Raw genomic sequence first — 21,492 nt, forward strand, 5'->3', positions numbered from 1 at the left:
CGTCTTCACTCATCTCCCAGTAGGGCTACACATAGAGAGAGGAGAATGAAAAAAGGGCGATAATATGTTTATTTTAGACAGAAAGAGATGAAGAGACTCCTTCGCGTCTCTCCAGCAGGATTTAGTGTTTCTAATAAAAAAAAGTTTTATTGCTGTAACATTTTCTTACTCATGGGATATCTGCTATCATCTAAAAACCTAAGATAAAAAATACCACATTATTTCTGTTTGTTTGCGTATGTGTGTCATAAATTCCGCAGCATTGCCGTGTGTGCAGCCGTATAGTAGCTCATTAGGGGTTAACGAAGGCACTCATTATATCAGTAAAGGCTTATTTGTCATTCATCTGGGAGAATGATTACAATGGGGTGTACACATTTAGAGCTTTAATGAACTCACAGATCTACCTACGTGCCGAGCATACGTTCATATGAGAGCATTCTGCTCTTGATCAGTTCACTGGTGTGTTGGCAAATGTGGATAAGTAGCAGATAAGGCAGTGTATGAGTGTATAAGGGCAGGGTGAGATGCTGAACATATGGAGAGAACGAGAGAGGGATGCATGGCAGACAGTGAATCTGAGGTGAGAAAGAGAGAGTGACAGGGAGTGAAAGATGAAGATTAAGTGAAGTGTGCGACTGTGGACAGGGTTTCAAGGTGGCTCCAGCAACAAAGAGTGGTAAAGTGGTGGAGATCTGTCCGAGTTTCAGGTCAGTATCAGGGTGAGAGCGATAGTCAAATACTTTTCTTTTTCGAAATGGTGCTGTCCTTGTGTTGGAACTGCTGCTTGCTGGTGAGGGATCTCTAAATATTTGTGCTAACGGACTCCTGATTCCATTGACTAGAAAGACAAATGATAATATATGTTACTATTGGGGGTTGCAGAGACTAGTCGACTTTAATCTTCTTCCATGGCGCTTTAAACTTGATGTCGACCAACTGATCATGGCCTATAGAGGGCGCAACAGGATAAGAAATGTTTGAATTCCACTTTTACACTCCTTTTCCAACAGTTAAAATGACTAAATAAATGCATACTCCGAGAGCGCTGCACAAGATATGTTTGATTATGCCATCTGGTGCTCAAAATTGATTGGGTGGATGCACGTTTTAAACAGCGTATTTTACGTCCAAGTTAATCGCCGTTCTAAACTAATGCGCTGCTTCATTGTAACACACACATACAGACAGTAGCTCGCACATCACGTGCAGATCGCGCGCACAGAAACATTCAGTAGTACAGAAATGTATTGTCAACACTTATGTGATTTATCAATAAAATAGCTTAGAAACTGAAAAGTTCTAGCATATATTTCTTAGTAACTAAAACCCACAGATTCACCATTAGTAGAGAGACGCTGCCAGGTAAAATTAATTCACACGCAATCGCTCTCTCACTAATGCGTTCATATAAATGTAATCTTTGCTACTTTATCTATATCTGATTTAGAACGAGCAGAAATCTGTGAGAAATACCGTATAACAACCCAAAGACAAATTAACTGATAAAAATAAGCTTTTATGTTGGAGCAATAGTTTTTGGTTCCTAGTTAGCATGTTTTAGGGGCACCTCAGATGCTATTCCTTCACATCTTTTGCTTTGGAAATGTACGGATTGGATTTAAACTGGGCACTGGCTTCAGAACCAGCACTAGAAAAGGGGTGGAAGAGAGAGAGAGGTTGGATAGGTCTAGTGATGACATGCAGCAATCAGAAAGAGGAGAAATGGAAACAGAGAAAGAGTCTAGTAGAGAGACCGCGAGGAAAGAGAGCCAGATTAAATAGATAAAAGAGGTTCAGATTTGAAGGAACTGCTGAGGAGGAACAGTAAGGGGCGCAGCTCAGATATGATTTAAGCGGAGAAAGAAGTTCCTGTCTGGGTGAGAGACGAAAATGGTGTGTGAACGGGAAGGTGGAACAAAGAAAGAAAGCGGGCGATGAATAATGATGAATGGCAGTGCGGAGGACAGCAGAACAAGTGAAGCCACAGTGTGAGTCTCTGTACATTACTCTCTCTCTCCAGTCCTCCTCGCCTTCACTCGATCAGACCTTATTACTTACTGCTGTTCTTCACTGTGGCCCTATTAAACTTTATCATTGGCCTGCTGCCTGCCAGTTTTACGCCTCTGCTCTTCTTATTAAAGACACTCATGACACTGATAATACAATCCAGTTGCATAGTGCAAACACACCCGGGGCCTCCCACACACATCCCTGTGTGCAGAAGATCATTTGTGTGTGTCTGTGTGAGTATTAGTACTTATGGGTTGTTTACGAATAGATTATGAATCTGTTGGTTGCCTGGAAAGCAACTCACCAAGTTCAAGAAGTTGCTATTTGTTTGGCTTTGATTGGTTTGAGGCGAGTTGAACATTACGGCTGGTCAGTAAACATTTCCAGCCGGCAGTTTAGCTGTAAGAGTTTTGGCTTTAAATTAAAATTGGCATGAAATTTATTTCTTTTTATATTGATATTCTAAATACATTTGTGAGTAAACGTGTTTTCCTTATAAACCATATGTGTATTACTATTAAGGCACGCGTATATATGGGTGATTCACTCATCAGTTGAAGCGCTTGAGGCATGCGCACATTATAAAACAAGCACCAAGCATGAAATCCACACGTGGCATCTGTATAAAAGAGAAACCGTCTAGCATGAATTACTTCTCATTACAACCCAGATTAATTTCTTTAGACGACCTCTGACCTCCTCCTCAATTTATTTTCATTGGTGGAAATGGGCACGGAAACGTGCTTGAAGTCTTTGTCACATTGGTTTTATTGGTGGTTACAGTCTCTTTTCAAGGTTGGCCAAAGATTTGAGGGGTGAGCATGTCGAATCAATAGACAAATTAGACTGACAAATCTAATTTATTTGATTAAGGATACTTATTGAATGATAAGAAGCCTCATGAGGTAATTTATCCATGACTGAAAATACTTCTGGCTGTAGGTGATGTTCAGGGACATTGAGAAACATGCCTTTTGTGAATAGATGGTGTACTTGATTAATTTCTTAGTCTAATCAAGGATGTAAAGGTACGTCCTGTAGAATTTATTCATACATTATGCACTTTTATCCAAAGCGGTTTCTTATATCGGTTTCCTATAGAGAAGCTTGAAATGCGTAGATATACACTCACCTAAAGGATTATTAGGAACACCCTACTAATACTGTGTTTGACCCCCTTTCGCCTTCAGAACTGCCTTAATTCTACGTGGCATTGATTCAACAAGGTGCTGAAAGCATTCTTTAGAAATGTTGGCCCATATTGATAGGATAGCATCTTGCAGTTGATGGAGATTTGTGGGATGCACATCCAGGGCACGAAGCTCCCGTTCCACCACATCCCAAAGATGCTCTATTGGGTTGAGATCTGGTGACTGTGGGGGCCATTTTAGTACAGTGAACTCATTGTCATGTTCAAGAAACCAATTTGAAATGATTCGAGCTTTGTGACATGGTGCATTATCCTGCTGGAAGTAGCCATCAGAGGATGGGTACATGGTGGCCATAAAGGGATGGACATGGTCAGAAACAATGCTCAGGTAGGCCGTGGCATTTAAACGATGCCCAATTGGCACTAAGGGGCCTAAAGTGTGCCAAGAAAACATCCCCCACACCATTACACCACCACCACCAGCCTGCACAGTGGTAACAAGGCATGATGGATTCATGTTCTCATTCTGTTTACACCAAATTCTGACTATACCATCTGAATGTCTCAACAGAAATCGAGACTCATCAGACCAGGCAACATTTTTCCAGTCTTCAACTGTCCAATTTTGGTGAGCTCTTGCAAATTGTAGCCTCTTTTTCCTATTTGTAGTGGAGATGAGTGGTACCCGGTGGGGTCTTCTGCTGTTGTAGCCCATCTTTATGCTTTGCTGCATACCTCGGTTGTAACGAGTGGTTATTTCAGTCAAAGTTGCTCTTCTATCAGCTTGAATCAGTCGGCCCATTCTCCTCTGACCTCTAGCATCAACAAGGCATTTTCGCCCACAGGACTGCCGCATACTGGATGTTTTACCCTTTTCACACCATTCTTTGTAAACCCTAGAAATGGTTGTGCATGAAAATCCCAGTAACTGAGCAGATTGTGAAATACTCAGACCGGCCCGTCTGGCACCAACAACCATGCCACGCTCAAAATTGCTTAAATCACCTTTCTTTCCCATTCTGACATTCAGTTTGGAGTTCAGGAGATTGTCTTGACCAGGACCACACCCCTAAATGCATTGAAGCAACTGCCATGTGATTGGTTGATTAGATAATTGCATTAATGAGAAATTGAACAGGTGTTCCTAATAATCCTTTAGGTGAGTGTATATACATGCACATATTTATATATAAAATATATTATAGCCCTCATTCAATATTAATATAGGAGTTTAATAGAAATGTTTCTTGAGTAATGGCTTCTGGAAATTCAGCTTTGCCATTGCAGGAATAAATAATTTTTTTAATATATATACTGAATATATTAGGGCTGCACGATTAATCTCAATTTCCATGAAATCGTACTTAACCCGATTTGGCTTATCGAGATTATGAAATCGCAAAGGTTTTTTGATGTACGGCTCTGTAAACGCTGCTCCATCTGAAAGCACTGTGAGTTTGAGTCACTTGCATTGAAAAAGCAAAAAGCGTCAAACATCTTTCCAAAACCTTCATAACGACAGTTGAGCATCCTTCTGTAAGATGATTTGGCTTCTTACACATAATAAGGCAGTTGTGTGTTTATTAGTCATGTTTAATCAAAGCGTCTCAATCTTCTGTTTATTCAGCCGATAGGGATTTCCTGGAATGATGTGCATTATTGTACTTCTGCGGCCGGGCATATTTGGCGTGTCTGACAAGCTGTGCATAGAATAATCGCAGCCTTTGCCAAAGCACGTGCAGTTTCATTGCGATTGATTGTGCAGCCCAAATAAATATATATATATATATATATATATATATATATATATATATAAATATTGATTATTTTTTACACACACACACAGGTTATAAATGTTATGTTTTTGAAAGAAGTATATATATATATATATACTGTATATATATATATTATACTTTCAAAAACATAACATTTATAACCTGTGTGTGTGTAAAATAATCAATATTTATCAATATCTGGTAGAATCCATGAAAGATAGGAAATATGAAGTAAAACCTTTGTTTTAGCCTATTTTTATTATCATCAGTCAATGAAAATGGCGTAAAAATATTTTAGGAACTGTGAAGTGTTTATGAAAGTGTTTGTGAGCTTTTAGACACTCAAACACACACACATACGAGGAGCGTCTGGAATTTGAAAGTGAGCACAGAGATACAGTTACACCCAGAGTGTGATGTGTGCATTATGGTCAATTTGCAGAAACCTGCTTCACAGTGAACCCTCTCAGACTCATCATGCCACAGCAGTTCTCAAATATCCCTTTCAACTTACAATATTTCAGCTCATTTCCTGAGCCACTGATGTGAGGGCCACTGGGTGGGGTTTTCAGGGTCCATAAGCCATCGGCCCTCCTGCTCGTCCCTTAGGACCCGCAAAGAGAAGCCATTTCTTATGCTTAAAGTGAAAATGCATTTGAGGGGGATCCGAGGGGAGGAGGTTGGCCTCCCTTTATCTTCCCTCCTGCTGACAGAGGGATTAATGTGCAGTGATGTTGCAGGGAGACCAGTATGAATTAGGGATGAGGAGCAGAGAGCACAGACGACCCCCTGTGACTGCCGAGGGATCGTTTCTGAGAGCAAAAACATGTTGCAGCCTAATTACATATACAGATTGTGTTCCCTGTATATGACATTTACATATGTAACACTGAAAGTGCTGGCCAGAGGTCCAGATCAAACCATGTGTCCCCTCACCCTGTTTTCTCTCTTCCTCTCTCTCTCTTCCTGGTTTTCATCTGTATATTAAGGCTGTGACACACCAAGCCGGTGGTCGGTTATCAGCCAACGCCGGGACATTGTTGAGGGTCTGTTAGCTCAGTTTTTGTGGCGTGTTCCGCACCATTGGCACAAGTCACAATCCGTCCGTGAAAGAGAGAACTCTGATTGGCTGTACAGCAAACCATTCCAAGAGAAGAAAAGTGAAAGTGATGAAAGCGAGCAAACAATGAAGTCAAGAGGGGTACACAGAGAAGGTGGTTCTAATTTTACCTCATCTTACCTGAGTATTCCAAAACTCGACACAGCTGTCTGGAATGAAGAAAGTAATCAACATGATTCATATTCAAAATGGTTAAGTTACCGATATACTCACATTCTTTTTTGTTTTTTGCTTAGGGGTAAAAAAGTATGCAGTCCTAATTTTGTTTCCACTTTTGAATGATGACTATAGACTACTAGGCATTGAGAAAGGTCACATGTGACCGAAACGTGAAGTGTTTTCCTGTTTGGACTTTATGGTCTATGCTCCTCGTTTGGAGAGTTTTTAAGGCGCCGTGACTTGTTGGCTATTGCCACCCTGCTCTTATGATCGTCATTTCCTCTCACGCAGGTGCAAAACTGCTAGTTGGTCGTTGGCTATAGTCTTTACAGTGTGTTCGAGCACAACTTTTTGGCCCAGACACATGGGTCGAGAGCCAACAACATAGTCAGCTTTCATTACCACTAGTTCTTTGATGATGGTTTGGTGTGTCATGGCCTTTAGAAACTTCCAATAGTCACTTCCTCTTCCGTCTGTCTTACAGAGACACATTCATTACTTCCCCTAGTTTCAGTCCTTTCAAATCAATACCAACCCTAGACTTGTACCTTTTCCATCTCTCATTTTCACTGCTGTTGCCCTTCCTTTCTCAATCCTACTTCATCTGCACTCTACCTAAAATGTCATGTCAGCCAGAGAAGACATGGTCTTGCTCTCAGTCGGCAGCTTCATGTCTGGGACAGGATTGGTGACAGAATCAGTGTAGGGGAGCAGTTGTCTGTTCTCAGGGGCTTCCCTCTAAAAAGGGCTTCTCAGCCCAGATTACAGCAGCACTGCTCCGCACCCAGCATGTTCACTGTTATCTCCAGCTCAACACTCTGATACCATCGGGAGTTAGCCCGGAGACACCAGAGAAAAAGGCTGAGAGAGAAGTCAATGATACCATTGGAAACCGCCAAGATAGAAACAGTTTCAGAAACTCTGAAGAGTTTATAAAGTTTATTTCAGTCAGCTGTGTGAATCATGAGTTAATAAAGGACATTTTGGGGGGTTTATAATTTCTATTTGGAAATATTTAAAATATTATGGCGAGCTAACAGGGAGAGTTGTAACACTTTCCATATACTTTTATTGTACACACAAAGTGCACAACATGACAGTGCATAGACTGATATTTGTTACAATTGAGATTAATTCACTCAAGCGCAAACAAACTCACTGTCATGCATTTAGAGTCGTAAGCCTGTGTTTTATGTACTTGTTCATTTGTTATTTCCTGTTTGTGTACCTTTTTGAATTCAAACACTTAAAATTAAATGGTGACAAGGTAAATATTGTGAATTTACATGTAAATTTGATTATCACAATAAATGTATTCCATTCATAAAGCATTAATTTACAGCATTTAAAGATAAGTAGTAGATTTTAAAAATAATTTGAAGAATTGATTAATTAAATGTGGGAATATTATAACAAAGTTTGAGAGAGAAAACAAAAATTTTAACAAAAGGTAAGTTTAAACAAGATGAGGGGTTATCTCATTTTATCTGCACTAATGGGTTATACACCAAAAAGTCTTGTTCACCATATAAAACAGTAGCTGACCAGAGTAATACCTACTTAACTAACACCTGCAAAGTACCGAGCAATTTTATTAAACAGTACTTCTGAGCCATTATTTCCATTATTGCTCTATTTGTCTCACAGCATGTGCTAACCAAACTCCCCCTCAACCGCGAGAGTGAGACAAAGTCCCTCAGCACTCATGAGCCGCTTGAATGGGTTAAACCATGCAGGGGATGATGATGGAAGACATTCACTTGCTGAAACACTCTGTGCAAGAAATAATAAGATAAATAGAGTGACAGCGAGAATAAGCACAGACGGACGACATAAATCAGCCAGTTTTAATGACGGTGTGAGGGAATTAGCCCGGACAATATGTCTGGAGAGTCAATCATTTGATTTAAGCTAATGAAGTGGGTACATGTGTTTTGAGAAGCGTCTAGTGTTGCTTAATTGCAGTTCATCTTATACATTATCGTCTCATACGGTATAAAAAAAACACTGTAACCAACGAAAGTTCAGTTTCATGGTCTGCAGATGGTGAGCGCCAGACAGTGCAACATAGCCGAGCTGAGAGGAAGTGCATGTTATTTACAGGAATGAAAAGAGTGCATCAAAGGGAGAACTCAAGAGGATGAAAAATAAGAAAATAGAGGGAGAATTGAAAGACACTGTTTCCGGAAAGCAGGTTGGTGAGACAAACGACAGACAGACATATCGGCCAAAATAGGCACGGCGGGCTTATTTAACAGCAAAGATCCTGCTGATAAATGGGAAATTAGTTGAAGGCATTTCTGCCTGTATGCTCAGACTCTGTCAGAATATACGATGCTTAGGGGAGTCTTCCTGGCTTCATTAATTTTTAATTTGCCAATCGACTAACTCAGACAAAAAGAAGAACTTTCCATAATATGTTTTTCCTATTATGCCAGAGGATAATATAATCGTAATTGCGACAGGCTCTGCAGCGCTTACTTGACCCTGTAATGTGAAACAAAGCGCGAGTTTACGTGATACATTTGTTAGTCAAAAGCCTGCTGCTAGTTGAACTTATAAAACACTTTTACTTGGTAGTTTTTAGGCAGTGTGTGTTTGTTCAAGGTTGAGTTTTTATAACCATCCTCCACTCCTTTGTAGTCCTGTATTTGGGTTTTAACAGTCCAACTATGTTGTTCTCTCTCTCTCTCTCTCTCTCTCTCTCTCTCTCTCTCTCTCTCTCTCTGTTCTTCTCTCTCAGAACTGATTGACGGCACCCCCACCCTGAAAATTAACCACGGCTCGGGTACATTGGTCCTGCAGTTGCCGGGCAACGTGAATGTAGCGGACAGACGGTGGCACAGACTGGACGTGAGGAGCAACAGCAAAGTAAGCCTTCACCGTTAGCAAGCGACTGACTGCCGTGTTTAATCGAGCGGCGGCCCGTCTCTCTTCGGCAGCTTCTTCCAATAATACACCTCAGTACTTCTGTGCAAGACGTCAAAGTCTTACTATCTGGTCTGAAACCATCTTCACAGCCCGAGAGGGACAGAGGAACTGTGGTTCCAGCTGTTAGCTGGGTTTACTTGATCCCAAACATTGTTTAGTGTGCTAATTTGTATTGTATTCAGTGTTGCCAGAACTGTTTCAGATCCAAAGGCCTCTTTGTCGTTGCTGCTAGTCGCTGTTGTAGTGCTAGCTTGTCTTGCAAGTAGTCTTGCTGGGGTGGAATTTGCCTTAGGGTCAGTCTGAAATTTCTTCAAATTATAATCCTTATTGTTCAATGCAAACAGGATGTAAGCGTCCTGCTGTGTGTGAAGGGAACATTGCAAGTTGGAACTTTTTAGCTTCTTGACATGCTATGTGCTTAATAATACCATGCCTGAGGCTTTAGCCTCCACAGAGAGTGGAGAAAGAGTGTGAAGTTTGTCTTCTTCCAGAGTTAAAAATGTTGGTGAGAAGACTTGGTGATTTAAGTGTCTGTACAAGCAAAAGAAATGTAATAATCTCTAAAAGACATTTAAAAGCTGGAAACTCTAGATGACTTTTGCCCAGATTTTTGTCCCTATTTACAGTCTGGATGAGTCAATGTTAGTTGCAGAAAGTCTGAGCCAGTGTATAATGGCCACTGACTCAGATTTTATATGTGTGATATTTTTAGCCAATTTTAGAACACGTTGGTTTTCATTTGTCATGCATCTCCTAAAACTGTATGAGTTTGTTGTGTTCAGAGCAACTGTAAAGTCTGAAAGTGTGTGATTCTCATTTTTTTGTGAAATGGACTGTCAATCATACCCTTACATCATACACTGAACAACTGTGTATGATTTAAGTGTATGATTGTAAGTCCATTTCACTAAAACTTTGATTGAAAAGTTTATTAAGGCATCGAGAAAATATGTTGGGGGGACCATCAAAATTAAGTGTTAGTAAATATTAAGCAGTTACACTATAGTAGAATGTCTTAAGAGGGCTATCGAAATAAAGTGTTACCGGATGTTTTATTAGCTAGAAATATGTACCTAACATTGATGTATCTGGCTGATACTTTTCCAAATTTGTATAAGAAGTATTTTTATAAACAATGTTTTAACTTGATCATATAACTCAAACATCATCCTTGAAAAATGCTACATTAGTTCTGTTTAGGGTCGTAGAGACGACAGCTAAAGAAAAACATGAAAATAATCGTTACATTCTAAATGTGACTGCTGTCTCTCTTTTCCCAATTGATTTATTTGTTTTGTATTTTTCAGCGGTGTTTTTGCGGTGTAGAATTGAACCCAAACAGAAATAACATTAACACATTTCTATGAAGTTTGTTGTAAAAACTTCAATACAGATTCAATATCTTAAATACATTTAAAGGGAAAATAAGTGGTTTGCTTCAAAATTAGGGCCGGGACTCGATTAAAATAATTAATCTAATTAATTAGAGGCTTTGTAATTAATTAATCGAAATTAATCGCATTTTAATTGCATAAATATTTGACCTGAGAACAGTGAGAAGTAATTTTTTTCACATGGATTTTTAGTATACCAATGAATAATGACAATACATAAGCTTAATCAACGACATATTGTTTATTTTTGTTCAACCAAGTCCAGCAGACCAGTGCAATTGAAGAGTTCAGATCCAAAAGCCTCTAAATGCCATCTGAAATTTTCTTCTAAAATGATCATTTTTGTCAAGCTCGTATATTTAAGTTCAATAATTTCACTTAAATGGCAAGAAAAATTACCCATTAATTGTCATTTAAGTGAAATTACTTAATTTAAATATACGAGCTTGATAAAAATTATCATTTTGGAAGAAAATGTCAGATGGCATTTAGAGGCTTTTGCATCTGAACTCTTCAATTTTTGTCATTAAGTGTAGCAATATCTACACTAATAGCAATAGCGAATTCCTTGTTGCGTAACTTGCACACAACCATGCTCTTATCGACGCTTCCATCCGTTCGTTTTTTATAACAAAATTTCCCATCCACGGGGCCAACCAAAGCGATCTAGGCGATCTATGAAGCAAGCGATCTCGTCAGCTTCTTCATCATGAACCATGTCATGAACATAGACATCATATAGATAGACGCCCTATCGACCGCTACTGCCTATTGGCGCGGACGAGCCGCGGTGCAAAAATAAGTGCGATTAAAATTATTTTTGGTGGAAATTAACGCGTTAAAGTCTGTAATTAATTCATCTTAATTAACGCGTTAAAGTCCCGGCCCTATTCAAAATTATTATTATTAATAATTTTACATGTACATCATTGGTGCTACATAAAAAAATGTTCAGTCTCAGAACGTTTAATATGCCGCCATTTAATTGTGGTGTTTCATGGAAGTCAAATTCCTACATTTGTGTGTTAATAAAGGTTCCTTGCTTCCACACGTTTGTTCCCAGGAGGTGCGTTTTACACTTGACCGCTGTGCGGGAGCCACTATCATGGAGATGGAGGGAGTGGGCAGCTGGCTAACTACTGAAGACCACACTTCCTGTGAAGTTACTGGCATTACACCGAATATGGACAAGTAAAGCACTTCTCTTCCTTTATATTTCTCTTTTCACACCAACTTATGTTTGTTTAAAGTGTTAAAAATATCGCCCTGATGAACCAGTAAAGTTATAGTGCCAAAGAAGCCATTCCTCCACCATGATACCATGACACAGAACACCAGTCAATGAAACAATCATTACCTTCCTCTTTCTCACTCTACATATGAGCCTCATTCCAATTATGAACTCAATAACGTCTTGAAATATTGATAGTCACACAAAGGTCTCAATCTAAAAGGTCAAATGAATTTAATGAGTTAATCTCTAGAGGAAAATTAACTCTCCATAACATACAGCACATTAATGGCAAGGGTCTCTTCTGATGTGCTTTCAGGCATCTGAATATGACGCAGGTGCTTCAGCTAGGAGGAGTGAATGAGAACCTGCCATATATTTACCCACAACTTCAACACAAGCACTTCACTGGCTGTATCCGAAACCTCATTGTGGACAGCAAGGTGAGGTTTTCTTGATTTTATTGAAGGGGCAAATGAAAGGGACTAAGAGTGTCGTTTTCCATCATTTTAGAACGATTGCAAATGTGACATTGATTTTAAACAACAGTTCAATAAACAAGTAGCATGAAGTAATATTAAGTGACCTTTAGAAGAGATTTTAGACGCAATATTGACTGTTTTTGCTCTAGGAAAAATAGTTCAAATAGTTCAAAACAAAGCCACAGCAGAAAAGCTGCCATGTCTGAGCAACATACAGCTGTGTTACTGAATGATTTTTTTAGCGAACGGTGGAGTCAATGATTCAATGACCAGTGGCTGCATCCTAGTGAGACTGCGTCCTTCCTAGACCCGTACAATCTTTCATTACACAATGAAATTGGACAAGCTCAGAACCGCTTCCTTTTCCGCTAATTGCTTTTTGTGAATTGGAATGTGTGCAACGGAGACTGCCTTCCAAGTATCTTTCAAATTGAGAAATTTGACGGAGCTTGATGAAGTTGCAGTCTAGATATGGAGCCTTACTATGACGCAGCCTTAACCTTTTATATTTAAAGCTGCTGTAGGTAACTTTTGTAAAAAATATTTTTTACATATTTGTTAAAACTGTCATTATGTCCTGACAGTAGAATATGAGACAGATAATCTGTGAAAAAAAATCAAGCTCTTCTGGCTCCTCCCAGTGGTCCTATTGCCATTTGCAGAAATACACACTCCCGGTCAGAAACAACCAATCAGAGCCAGGAGGAATGTCTTAGCAGTGTCAATCACGCTCGTGTACGCGAGCACAGCGCGAGCCGTCGTTCAAACTCAAGATTGCCGGCGTGCTGCAGCTGTGCTTATGACGGAGAAACAACCTAAACTGCCAATTCTCGAGTGACACCTGCTCATAAAACAAAGAAGTAAAAGAAAAAAGACCGATGACGATAAACAAGCGAAAAAGAAAGAATTACACAGAGCCCATTGACTCGGTGTCAAAACTGTAGCCGCATAACATGTAGATAAAATGTCACGCACTCTGGTAAGCAACAATTGAAACCTGCTAATTCACTGGCTTGTCATGTTGCTGAAATAATGTACTAGCACACCTTATCTAGCATTATATATCGCTAGAATAAATACTTACATACTGTAACGTTAGTTACCGTTATATTAACGTTATCTTACTAGCTATTTATAACTTATATAAAGAGTGCAACGTTATAAAGTTACATGTAGGCTATTGCAAAATACATAATGATTTGAGGACCAAGTTTGTAGTCAAAGTATGGGCAGGCCATAGTCAATGTAAAGCATATTATTGACGTTTAGTTCCTATTAGTGAATGTGCCATATAACTTTTTATCCGCTGTTATCGGTGGCCCTGTTTACTAGCCTGCGCGTTCCCGACAGGCTCCGCTGTGGAGGACGAGCTGTGGAGGGAGGGCTGTAGCGCAGCAGAGAGCAAGGGGGTGGGACCTGTAAGTTGTCCTTGTTCAAATTTTCAGGCTAAGTCAACGTTTTCTCAAAACTCCCTACTGCAGCTTTAAATGTATAATTGCACTTTTTTGTATAAAAAAAAATTAATGAATGTTCTGCTGATTTGGTGCTCAAGAAACATTTCTTATTATTATCAATGTTGAAAAAAGTTTTGCTGCTTAATATTTTTGTGTAAACATGATACTTTTTTGTTTTTACAGAATTCTGATGAGTCGAAAATTCGGTATATTTTTATACTGCCCCTATATGGACAAGCAAAGATGCTTACCATGACCTCATAGGGCTTGCAGACGCTGTCAGATTTTAGTTTTATAAGAAGAGTTATTTCAACTGAGTTATAAATGACCATGCCACTTGTCTTTTTAACCGATCTGTGATCTCGCCCCACGTTATCATGTGAAGGTTTGTAATGGTGGGTGGTTGTTTGTTTCTCATTTTAACACCGTGACTCAGCTGAAAGTTCTTGACTCTAAAACACTTGACCAGTGGTCATCAGACACACAGGAACAGCATAGAAGGGTTCACTTAGGCTACTGCAGCTTGACTGGAGAGCAGGTCATAGACTGTGGAAGGAGGAAGTACAGAGGTAGAATTGCTATTTTAAACTCTTCTGCCCACTCAGTTTTCTCAGATGGTTTACGTCCTTTTCCTCTTTCCCTGTTGTTGACCCGTGAGAGTTCTAAGTAGGCTTTTTGGTGGCAAATACACAGTGTGATGGGGTGCATGGCAAAGTGGTTTCAAGATTTAAGGATATTATGCCATTTACTGCTCCACCTTGGGAGGTACATGCAGGGAACTACAGTATGTTACTTAAAAGGTCACACAGGTTTACTTGAGCTATGAATCCCATTAAAGAGAAAGTGCAATCCTTTACTAAATCCAAACTAAAGGAAAAAAATAAACCCAACAACCCTAAACCTTATGGTGAAAAGGTCAACCTTGCAGAGGTGTTCACCAAAAACAAGCAGCCCACAAATGCAACCACAGCAAATCAAAATAAAAAGTGAGACTTGTGAGAATGGGTCGTTCGGCTCCAACTATGAAGAAGTCACAAAAGTCATTTACAGTTACTATAAAAGTTTTACTAAATGTTTTTCATTAGGAAATAAACACATGAATGAGCAGCAGTATGGCTGATCCAAGAGTGACTTTAACTGAAATAAAACAACCTAGGGCAGTAACAACATTGACAAAACAAAGCAATGTAGGATTATTTTTTTTATTTTTTTTTAAGAAATTAATACTTTCATTCCGCAAAGATGCATTAAATTGTTTAAAAGTTACAGTAAAGACATTTACATTTTACAAAATTTAGATTTTCCATCACAGGATGAATTTAGAAAAAGAAGTGTTAAAGTGTAAGTATTGTTGTTTTACTGTATTTTTAATCAAATACATACAAATTTGGTGAACAAAAGAGACTCCTTTAAAAAAAATATTTTGATCCCAACCTTTGGGGTTGCAAAAATGACCCTTAATTCAATCAAAGAAACATTTAATATTCTAGTACGTAGTATGTCCTCCGTAACTACTGCTCTGATCCTTCTTGGCATAAAGTGAACAAGTTCATGACAAATTTTCACATCTAATTTTCACCTCCTTCAGTGCCCTGGTGTTTGATGGGGAGTGTTGCCCTACAGGTGCCCGATAGAGTTAAGGTTGGGTGAAATACTTTTTTTCACCTTGTGAGAATTTATAGTCACTGTCATGTTGAAAAAGTGCCCAACAATGCAGGAATTAAGGAGAAGGTAGCATCTCCTGTTTCAAGATTTTGTATGTGATTTCATGAAACCTTTGATAAAGCACAACTCCCCCATTCCTCAGAACTTTACTACCACCAAACTTCTCTGGGAGGACCAGTCACTTTTCACTGTACTACAAAAACTGCACCAGAACATTTTTTTATTTAATTTTTATTTTGTAACTTTCAGGAGGGTGTTCTCATTTTTGCAACACAAAATTTGAACACTTTGATAAGAAAATCTAATGTTCCTGATTAATGTAGACATGCTTGTTTGGTAATTTGGCGATCAAGTAGACTTGCTGGAACATTATATCTTCATGGAACCCTAATAGGTCTTCTACGTAAAGAGTAATTGCTGAATCTGGTAACTTTTAGAGGGGGTGTATACTCATTTATGCTTTATACTCTGTGTGTATATATACAGTACAAGGCACCGGGTTGGCTGTGTCACCGGCTTGGGGCCGTCATCGCTGCTCGCAGCTATATTTATAACTATATAAATATAGTGTGTGTGTATATATATATATATATATATATATATATATAATAAAAACAAATATTATAACTATATATATATATATATATATATATATATATATATATATATATATATATATATATATCAGCATCATTGGTCAGATGTTATGAGTAGCCAAAGCACAGCCAGGTCATGTTCACCAGTCAATTGCAGGACACTTAAACAGACCCTCTAATAAAACACTTCCAGAATTAACATTTCAGTAAAACACAAACTTATAAAGAACATTCTTGAACTGAATCAATAAGGATTCACTGAAGGTAACAGCAGTGTAGATGGTTTCAGGCAGACAACACAGGCAGTGCTTACATTCATTACTCTGTGAAAGATCAGTATGAAGCAAACACACATTCACCAGGACTACAAGTAAAGTTTCCTGGAATAATGTATAGTCAGCCAGTAATTATCTCATTAATATTGCTAATGAGGAAATATCTAAGCAGAGGGGTTTGCGATAATGGCCGGCTGGCTGTACATTGTCCTACCTATTGCATGACTACTTACCAAATAATTGAATACATGAAAATATTGATTTGAAGTGCAGTTATTTTTAGTTTTAGCTTACTTTAATTTGAGAGAAAGAACCGAGCACAGCTTTTTAGGAAACAAGTGGTCAGTGATAGTGTTACTATATAGACAACTGGCATTATTCATTAATACAGTAGATGACTATTGAATGCTACTATCCTTTCATGTATTCATGTCTTTAAAAATATATCGTACTCACCCCAAACTTTTGAGTTAATGGTCAGTTATAGTTTCCATGGACAACTGTCATTTTTCAGAAATATAATACTGCTGAATGAATTTCACTATTGATCAGTAGCTTTACTGTAAATGACCTGTCTTTATTGCTCTCTTTATAAGATAACATTATAAATGATTTCTTTCTATTGGTCATGTCTTGTGTTAGCCTGTATTAGGTCCAATGTTTCCACACTGGCTCAGGAGATTTCACCTCTTTCTTTATCAGGAGACAAATGACAATAAACCAACCTGTCTAAATTAACGCAGTCCTTCTGCTTATTTATCTGCAAGTAAATCAGCTGTGCTCCGGGTGCAACTTGTTCCCGCACAGGGTCAAACTCATGCTGTAGCCACTTCAATTACATGACATTAAGAGGAGTGGGCATGAATAAATAGGAGTCATCAGATGAAAGGAAAAATTGATGTAATGAGTTGCATGGTTGTTCTCTTGTGAAGAGAATTTAAGACCTCAAGGTTCCCCCATTCTGTTAATACAGAGTGCTGCAGGCCTGCTTTTTTTAAGTGGCTTTGGCCTGCTCGGCATAGTGATATTCATTATGGCAGGCTGGATTAAAGGTGAATGCACAAATAAGATAAAATGAACTTTCTTTTTTCCATCTCTTCTCAAGGCCCCCCAGTTTGGCCTATCCTGACCATTATTTTCTGCCTTATTTATATTTCCAGTCTTTGAGTCACTTTCTTTTGGTCCTCTCTCAGTGTTTACATGACTTCTGATAGTCTGTATCCCTCACTTTGACTCTGTCTCCTCTCTCTCTCTCTCTCTCTCTCTCTCTCTCTCTCTCTCTCTCTCTCTCTCTCTCTCTCTCTCTCTCTCTCTCTCTCTCTCTCTCTCTCTCTCTCTCTCTCTCTCTCTCAGTTTTATGACCTAGGTTCACCGGCCGACTCCTCTGGCAGTACTCCAGGATGTTTGATGACGGACAGTAGCTGTGTGAACATGGGCTTTCCCTCCTGCGGGACCCGGGGCCGCTGCCACGGCGAGTGGGGTTCCTTCAGCTGTCAGTGCACACCTGGGTACAGCGGGCATCAGTGTGAAAAGGGTAATTACTCAGACATAGCTTGGAAACTTTGGGACAACTACTATTTAAATAAGTGGGAGGTGAGAGAGACTGAGGCTTTGAAGATAAAGCAGATAAGTCATTACTAAAGAGGATGACTGAATGGATGTGGAAACATTTTTAGTGGGCCAGTGAATATCTTTGAATTGCTCTGTGTAGGAGGGATAGTGTTAGCACCCAGGCAGGATTTTCACACACACTAAATCTTGGCACAAATCGCATTCAGAAGTGTTATGAATTTGTAGAGCTGCTTTATGTAATCGCATCCTGCGATATTCTCACAGTGTGTTTTTCACTGTAGTGTTTATGCAGCATTTTTAAGGACTGCATTTGAAGAACACATTTGTGTTTCACAGAGGTCCCGGAGTATTCTTTTGATGGAAGGAGTCACATACACTTTCAGCTGGCCTTCACGCTTCCGGCCAGACACACGCAGATTCAGGTCCTGGTCCGGACACGCAAACACAGCAGCTCTATCCTCAGCCTGCTGTCCAAAGAGCAGAATGAATATCTCAAACTGGAGGTTAGTGCTTTTGAAAGCATCTCTCTTTTCCTCTCTCATGCCCTTCAGTTCCCTTGAATATTCTTTCTGCTGCAGATGTACTATTATCTTGTTCCTTTTGAATATAATTTAGATATTTTCCCAAAAAAAAGGGGGGTTATTTTGATTTAATAGAAACTTTTAATGACTTTTGATTGAATAAACTTTTTGGACATTAAAGCTACAATATGTAAATTTTTCGTCGCTAGGGGTCGCTAACCTCTTACAATAACAAAGACGTAGGTTGATGACGCATAAGCGGAATTATGGAACTTGTCGTCATGGTGATGGATCTAATATTGTTTATGGATGAGTGAATACATTGATGTTTTTAACATGACTGTTATGAAGCAGGGCGCGATTGCTAATGAGAGACAGATATCAGCGCCACACGCGAGTCCCGCGGATATAAAGGAATAAGGACATTTAATTCTACCGAACTACCTGCAAGTGCTGAATTAATACTCACACAGGTCAGTTTAGTAGACGAATGAAACTTGAGGTAACGCAGCGCTGTTTCACTTAGTCTACACTATCACACTAAAGTTGCATTTGAGTGTGTTGAAAGTTATAATGTTGTTCTATGTGTTAGTTTGTTGGTTATATGAGACTATCAGTAAGCTAGATCAACATTAGAATAACATACTAATCATATTCTAAACATTTCATCATGTTGAGCTATAACATTCATTAGTTTTATGTACATGTGCTCACCCGTCTAATAAAGTACATGCAAGAGCGCCGTCTCTGTCAAGTCGAAGTTAGTCGCGGACGTGGAGCTCTCGGCATCTCGAAAAACGCCACGCTGATTGCTGATATTGATCCTCGTTTTAGTCTCCTTTTGTCACAAAGTCTGCTTGCCATGGTCCATAATGTTTGAATGAAACAACAACAGCGTGCCGCTAGACGTAACTCAGTTGTCCACATCTGTCGCCATGGTTACTATGGCAGTACGAGCGGAAACCAGGGATAACACGTCATTGATATGCGACAAGTAAACATGGACGAGCCATTATTTAAAATTGGAATTTCTCTGAAATTAAAAATCTTTGGGAATTTTTGGGATATTGTACACAACTGCAGGAAATATATCACACTTTGCAAGTGATTTTTGGATATTTTAATACAAAAATCTTACATATTGTAGCTTTAATTGACATCAATGTGTTAAGAATAAATCTGAATTAACTTTGAACAATATTATATTTATAAATTTTAATATTAACTTAGATATTAAAATAATAGAAATATTGACCACCCTGTTTTTTTATCTCTCCTCTGTTTCCCCACAAATTTGTGCCCATGAAACGTCCTTAAAACAAATGAGCAGCGTTGACCACAAGAATATAAAGATTATTTGTTCCTGATGTGCTCTGTAATAGCAGCCCATCTGCCAGACCCCGCGAACGTTGTTGCAACTGTGGTGCAATGTGAGAATTTGAATGGAGCAACGAGATCGTGTTTAATCATGGAAGCATTAGTATGCGTCTCCCGATTCGTCTGATACACTTGCAGAATGCATGCCGTCTACCCTCTCACTCCAAGGCTGTCTCATTTTTCATGTTTTCATTTTTTTCCTCCCAACACCTGCTTTAAGATTATGTGGTAGGATTGCTGATTGCTGCTTTGTTTTTCTCCCTCTCTTCTCTCTCTTTCTCTCCCATGTAAAAGGTGGGTGATTTATCTGCGGCATGAATTAGATGTGTCTGTGAGATAGAAGACATTTTATATATCCCTAAAGTGGCAGGCTACAGATTGCATTACCTGTTTATATTGTGATTCTTGTGAGGCTTCACAGTGGTGCAGGAACTGATTCTGCCTTTGTGCCATGTGCGAAAGATTAAAACTTAATCTCCTGCTGTGCTCCTCTCAATTACCTTAGCAATAATGCTAATTGATGTGATGTGCCAATATCCATTTAGCATTGCCTGTTGTGTCTGATTATGATGCATCAACTCACTGAGACATTTCCAGCAAGGTGTTCTTGTCATCAACGGATGAGGAGGAAATAATAGTTTGATAATCTAATTTCTTCTCAAGAGATTTAGCCTCATGTCCATTAGCGGCAGCAGATTATCAATGTAGTCTATTTTCCTTGCATTCATGGAATTCTGACTCAGAATATGTTTACAGATTTATTGAGTTGATTTTATCTGATAATATTAAGCATGACACCAGAAAACAACCTTATATGCAGCCTCAGATGGATGCTGGTTGTGAAATAAAAAGAATGGATTTAAATCAATGATAAATAGTGTTCTACAGAGAAACGTTAAATCATGTTGAGGTAACATGCGCCAGATGCAAAGTATGGATGTTTTTGCAGTACTTTAATGTTGGTAGATAAAAATGACATTGTTTTTTGTTTTATTGAAGGTTTTGATTCACCTTTGCAGTTGGTCATGATTCACAGTTCACAATTTTTACCTGATAAAATATTTTAGAGCTTGGTATAACTATATTCATTATATAAAATCCCCATATAATTTAATATATAGTATGTAGTTAATTTGCAAGACTTTTCCAGGTCTAGAAATAATGAGGCTACCTCATATATCTTGGATTTCTAAGACTGTGGGAACCCTAGTTCTTTAATGAAAAAGTCAAATAAGTAAGGGGATGATTTAAAATAAGATATATCTTGATTTTCATTAGTTTAGTAGTATATTTTAATGCTTGTTTTGTCTTAAGCGATATTGAGGCCTTTTTGGAAGTTTCCTGAGGCCCCAAGTGAGTCCCGACCATCTGGCTGAGAACCAAGGCTCTAAAAGATCAAACAACAACAATCACATACTGTTGTTTTCCTGACATATCTGTTGGCTGTTAACTTATGAAATGAGGCCTTATGAAGATCCATCACTGTGTGTTGGTTTAAAGCTCTTTTTAAAATCCATTTGAGCTCATATTTTGTTTTGTTTTTATACTGCTGATTATTTTCTCATTCAATTTGAGCCATTTTATTCCCTCCTCTGAGAAAATGCTTCAGTTCAGCTTCAACACCTGATGTCTCATCCCTTTATAACCAACCACCAAAAATAATTAATTTAATGATTCCCTAGATTTTGTCATGACATTGATTAACGATGTCTCATAATATTGTTTACACGTAACAAAATATGAAAAGGTGGTTAGGGAAGCCAAACATACTTAATAC

General features: G+C 38.7%; 1 protein-coding gene across 3 annotated transcripts in view; it reads left to right on the plus strand.

Moving 5' to 3' along the window:
- si:ch211-186j3.6 (neural-cadherin) overlaps positions 1–21,492 on the plus strand; it is a 380,887-nt gene that overhangs the window by 345,273 nt on the left and 14,122 nt on the right. For all 3 annotated transcript variants that reach the window (XM_056242529.1, XM_056242538.1, XM_056242521.1), the window contains exons 24-28: positions 8,961–9,088; positions 11,606–11,733; positions 12,093–12,216; positions 17,599–17,779; positions 18,154–18,320. In XM_056242529.1, the coding sequence (XP_056098504.1) occupies positions 8,961–9,088; positions 11,606–11,733; positions 12,093–12,216; positions 17,599–17,779; positions 18,154–18,320 (728 nt within the window). The remainder of the gene's footprint in view (positions 1–8,960; positions 9,089–11,605; positions 11,734–12,092; positions 12,217–17,598; positions 17,780–18,153; positions 18,321–21,492) is intronic.

Source organism: Rhinichthys klamathensis, unplaced genomic scaffold (genome assembly GCF_029890125.1).
Source record: "Rhinichthys klamathensis goyatoka isolate OS25496 unplaced genomic scaffold, OSU_Roscu_1.1 h1tg000022l_1, whole genome shotgun sequence".
NCBI lineage: Eukaryota > Metazoa > Chordata > Actinopteri > Cypriniformes > Leuciscidae > Rhinichthys > Rhinichthys klamathensis.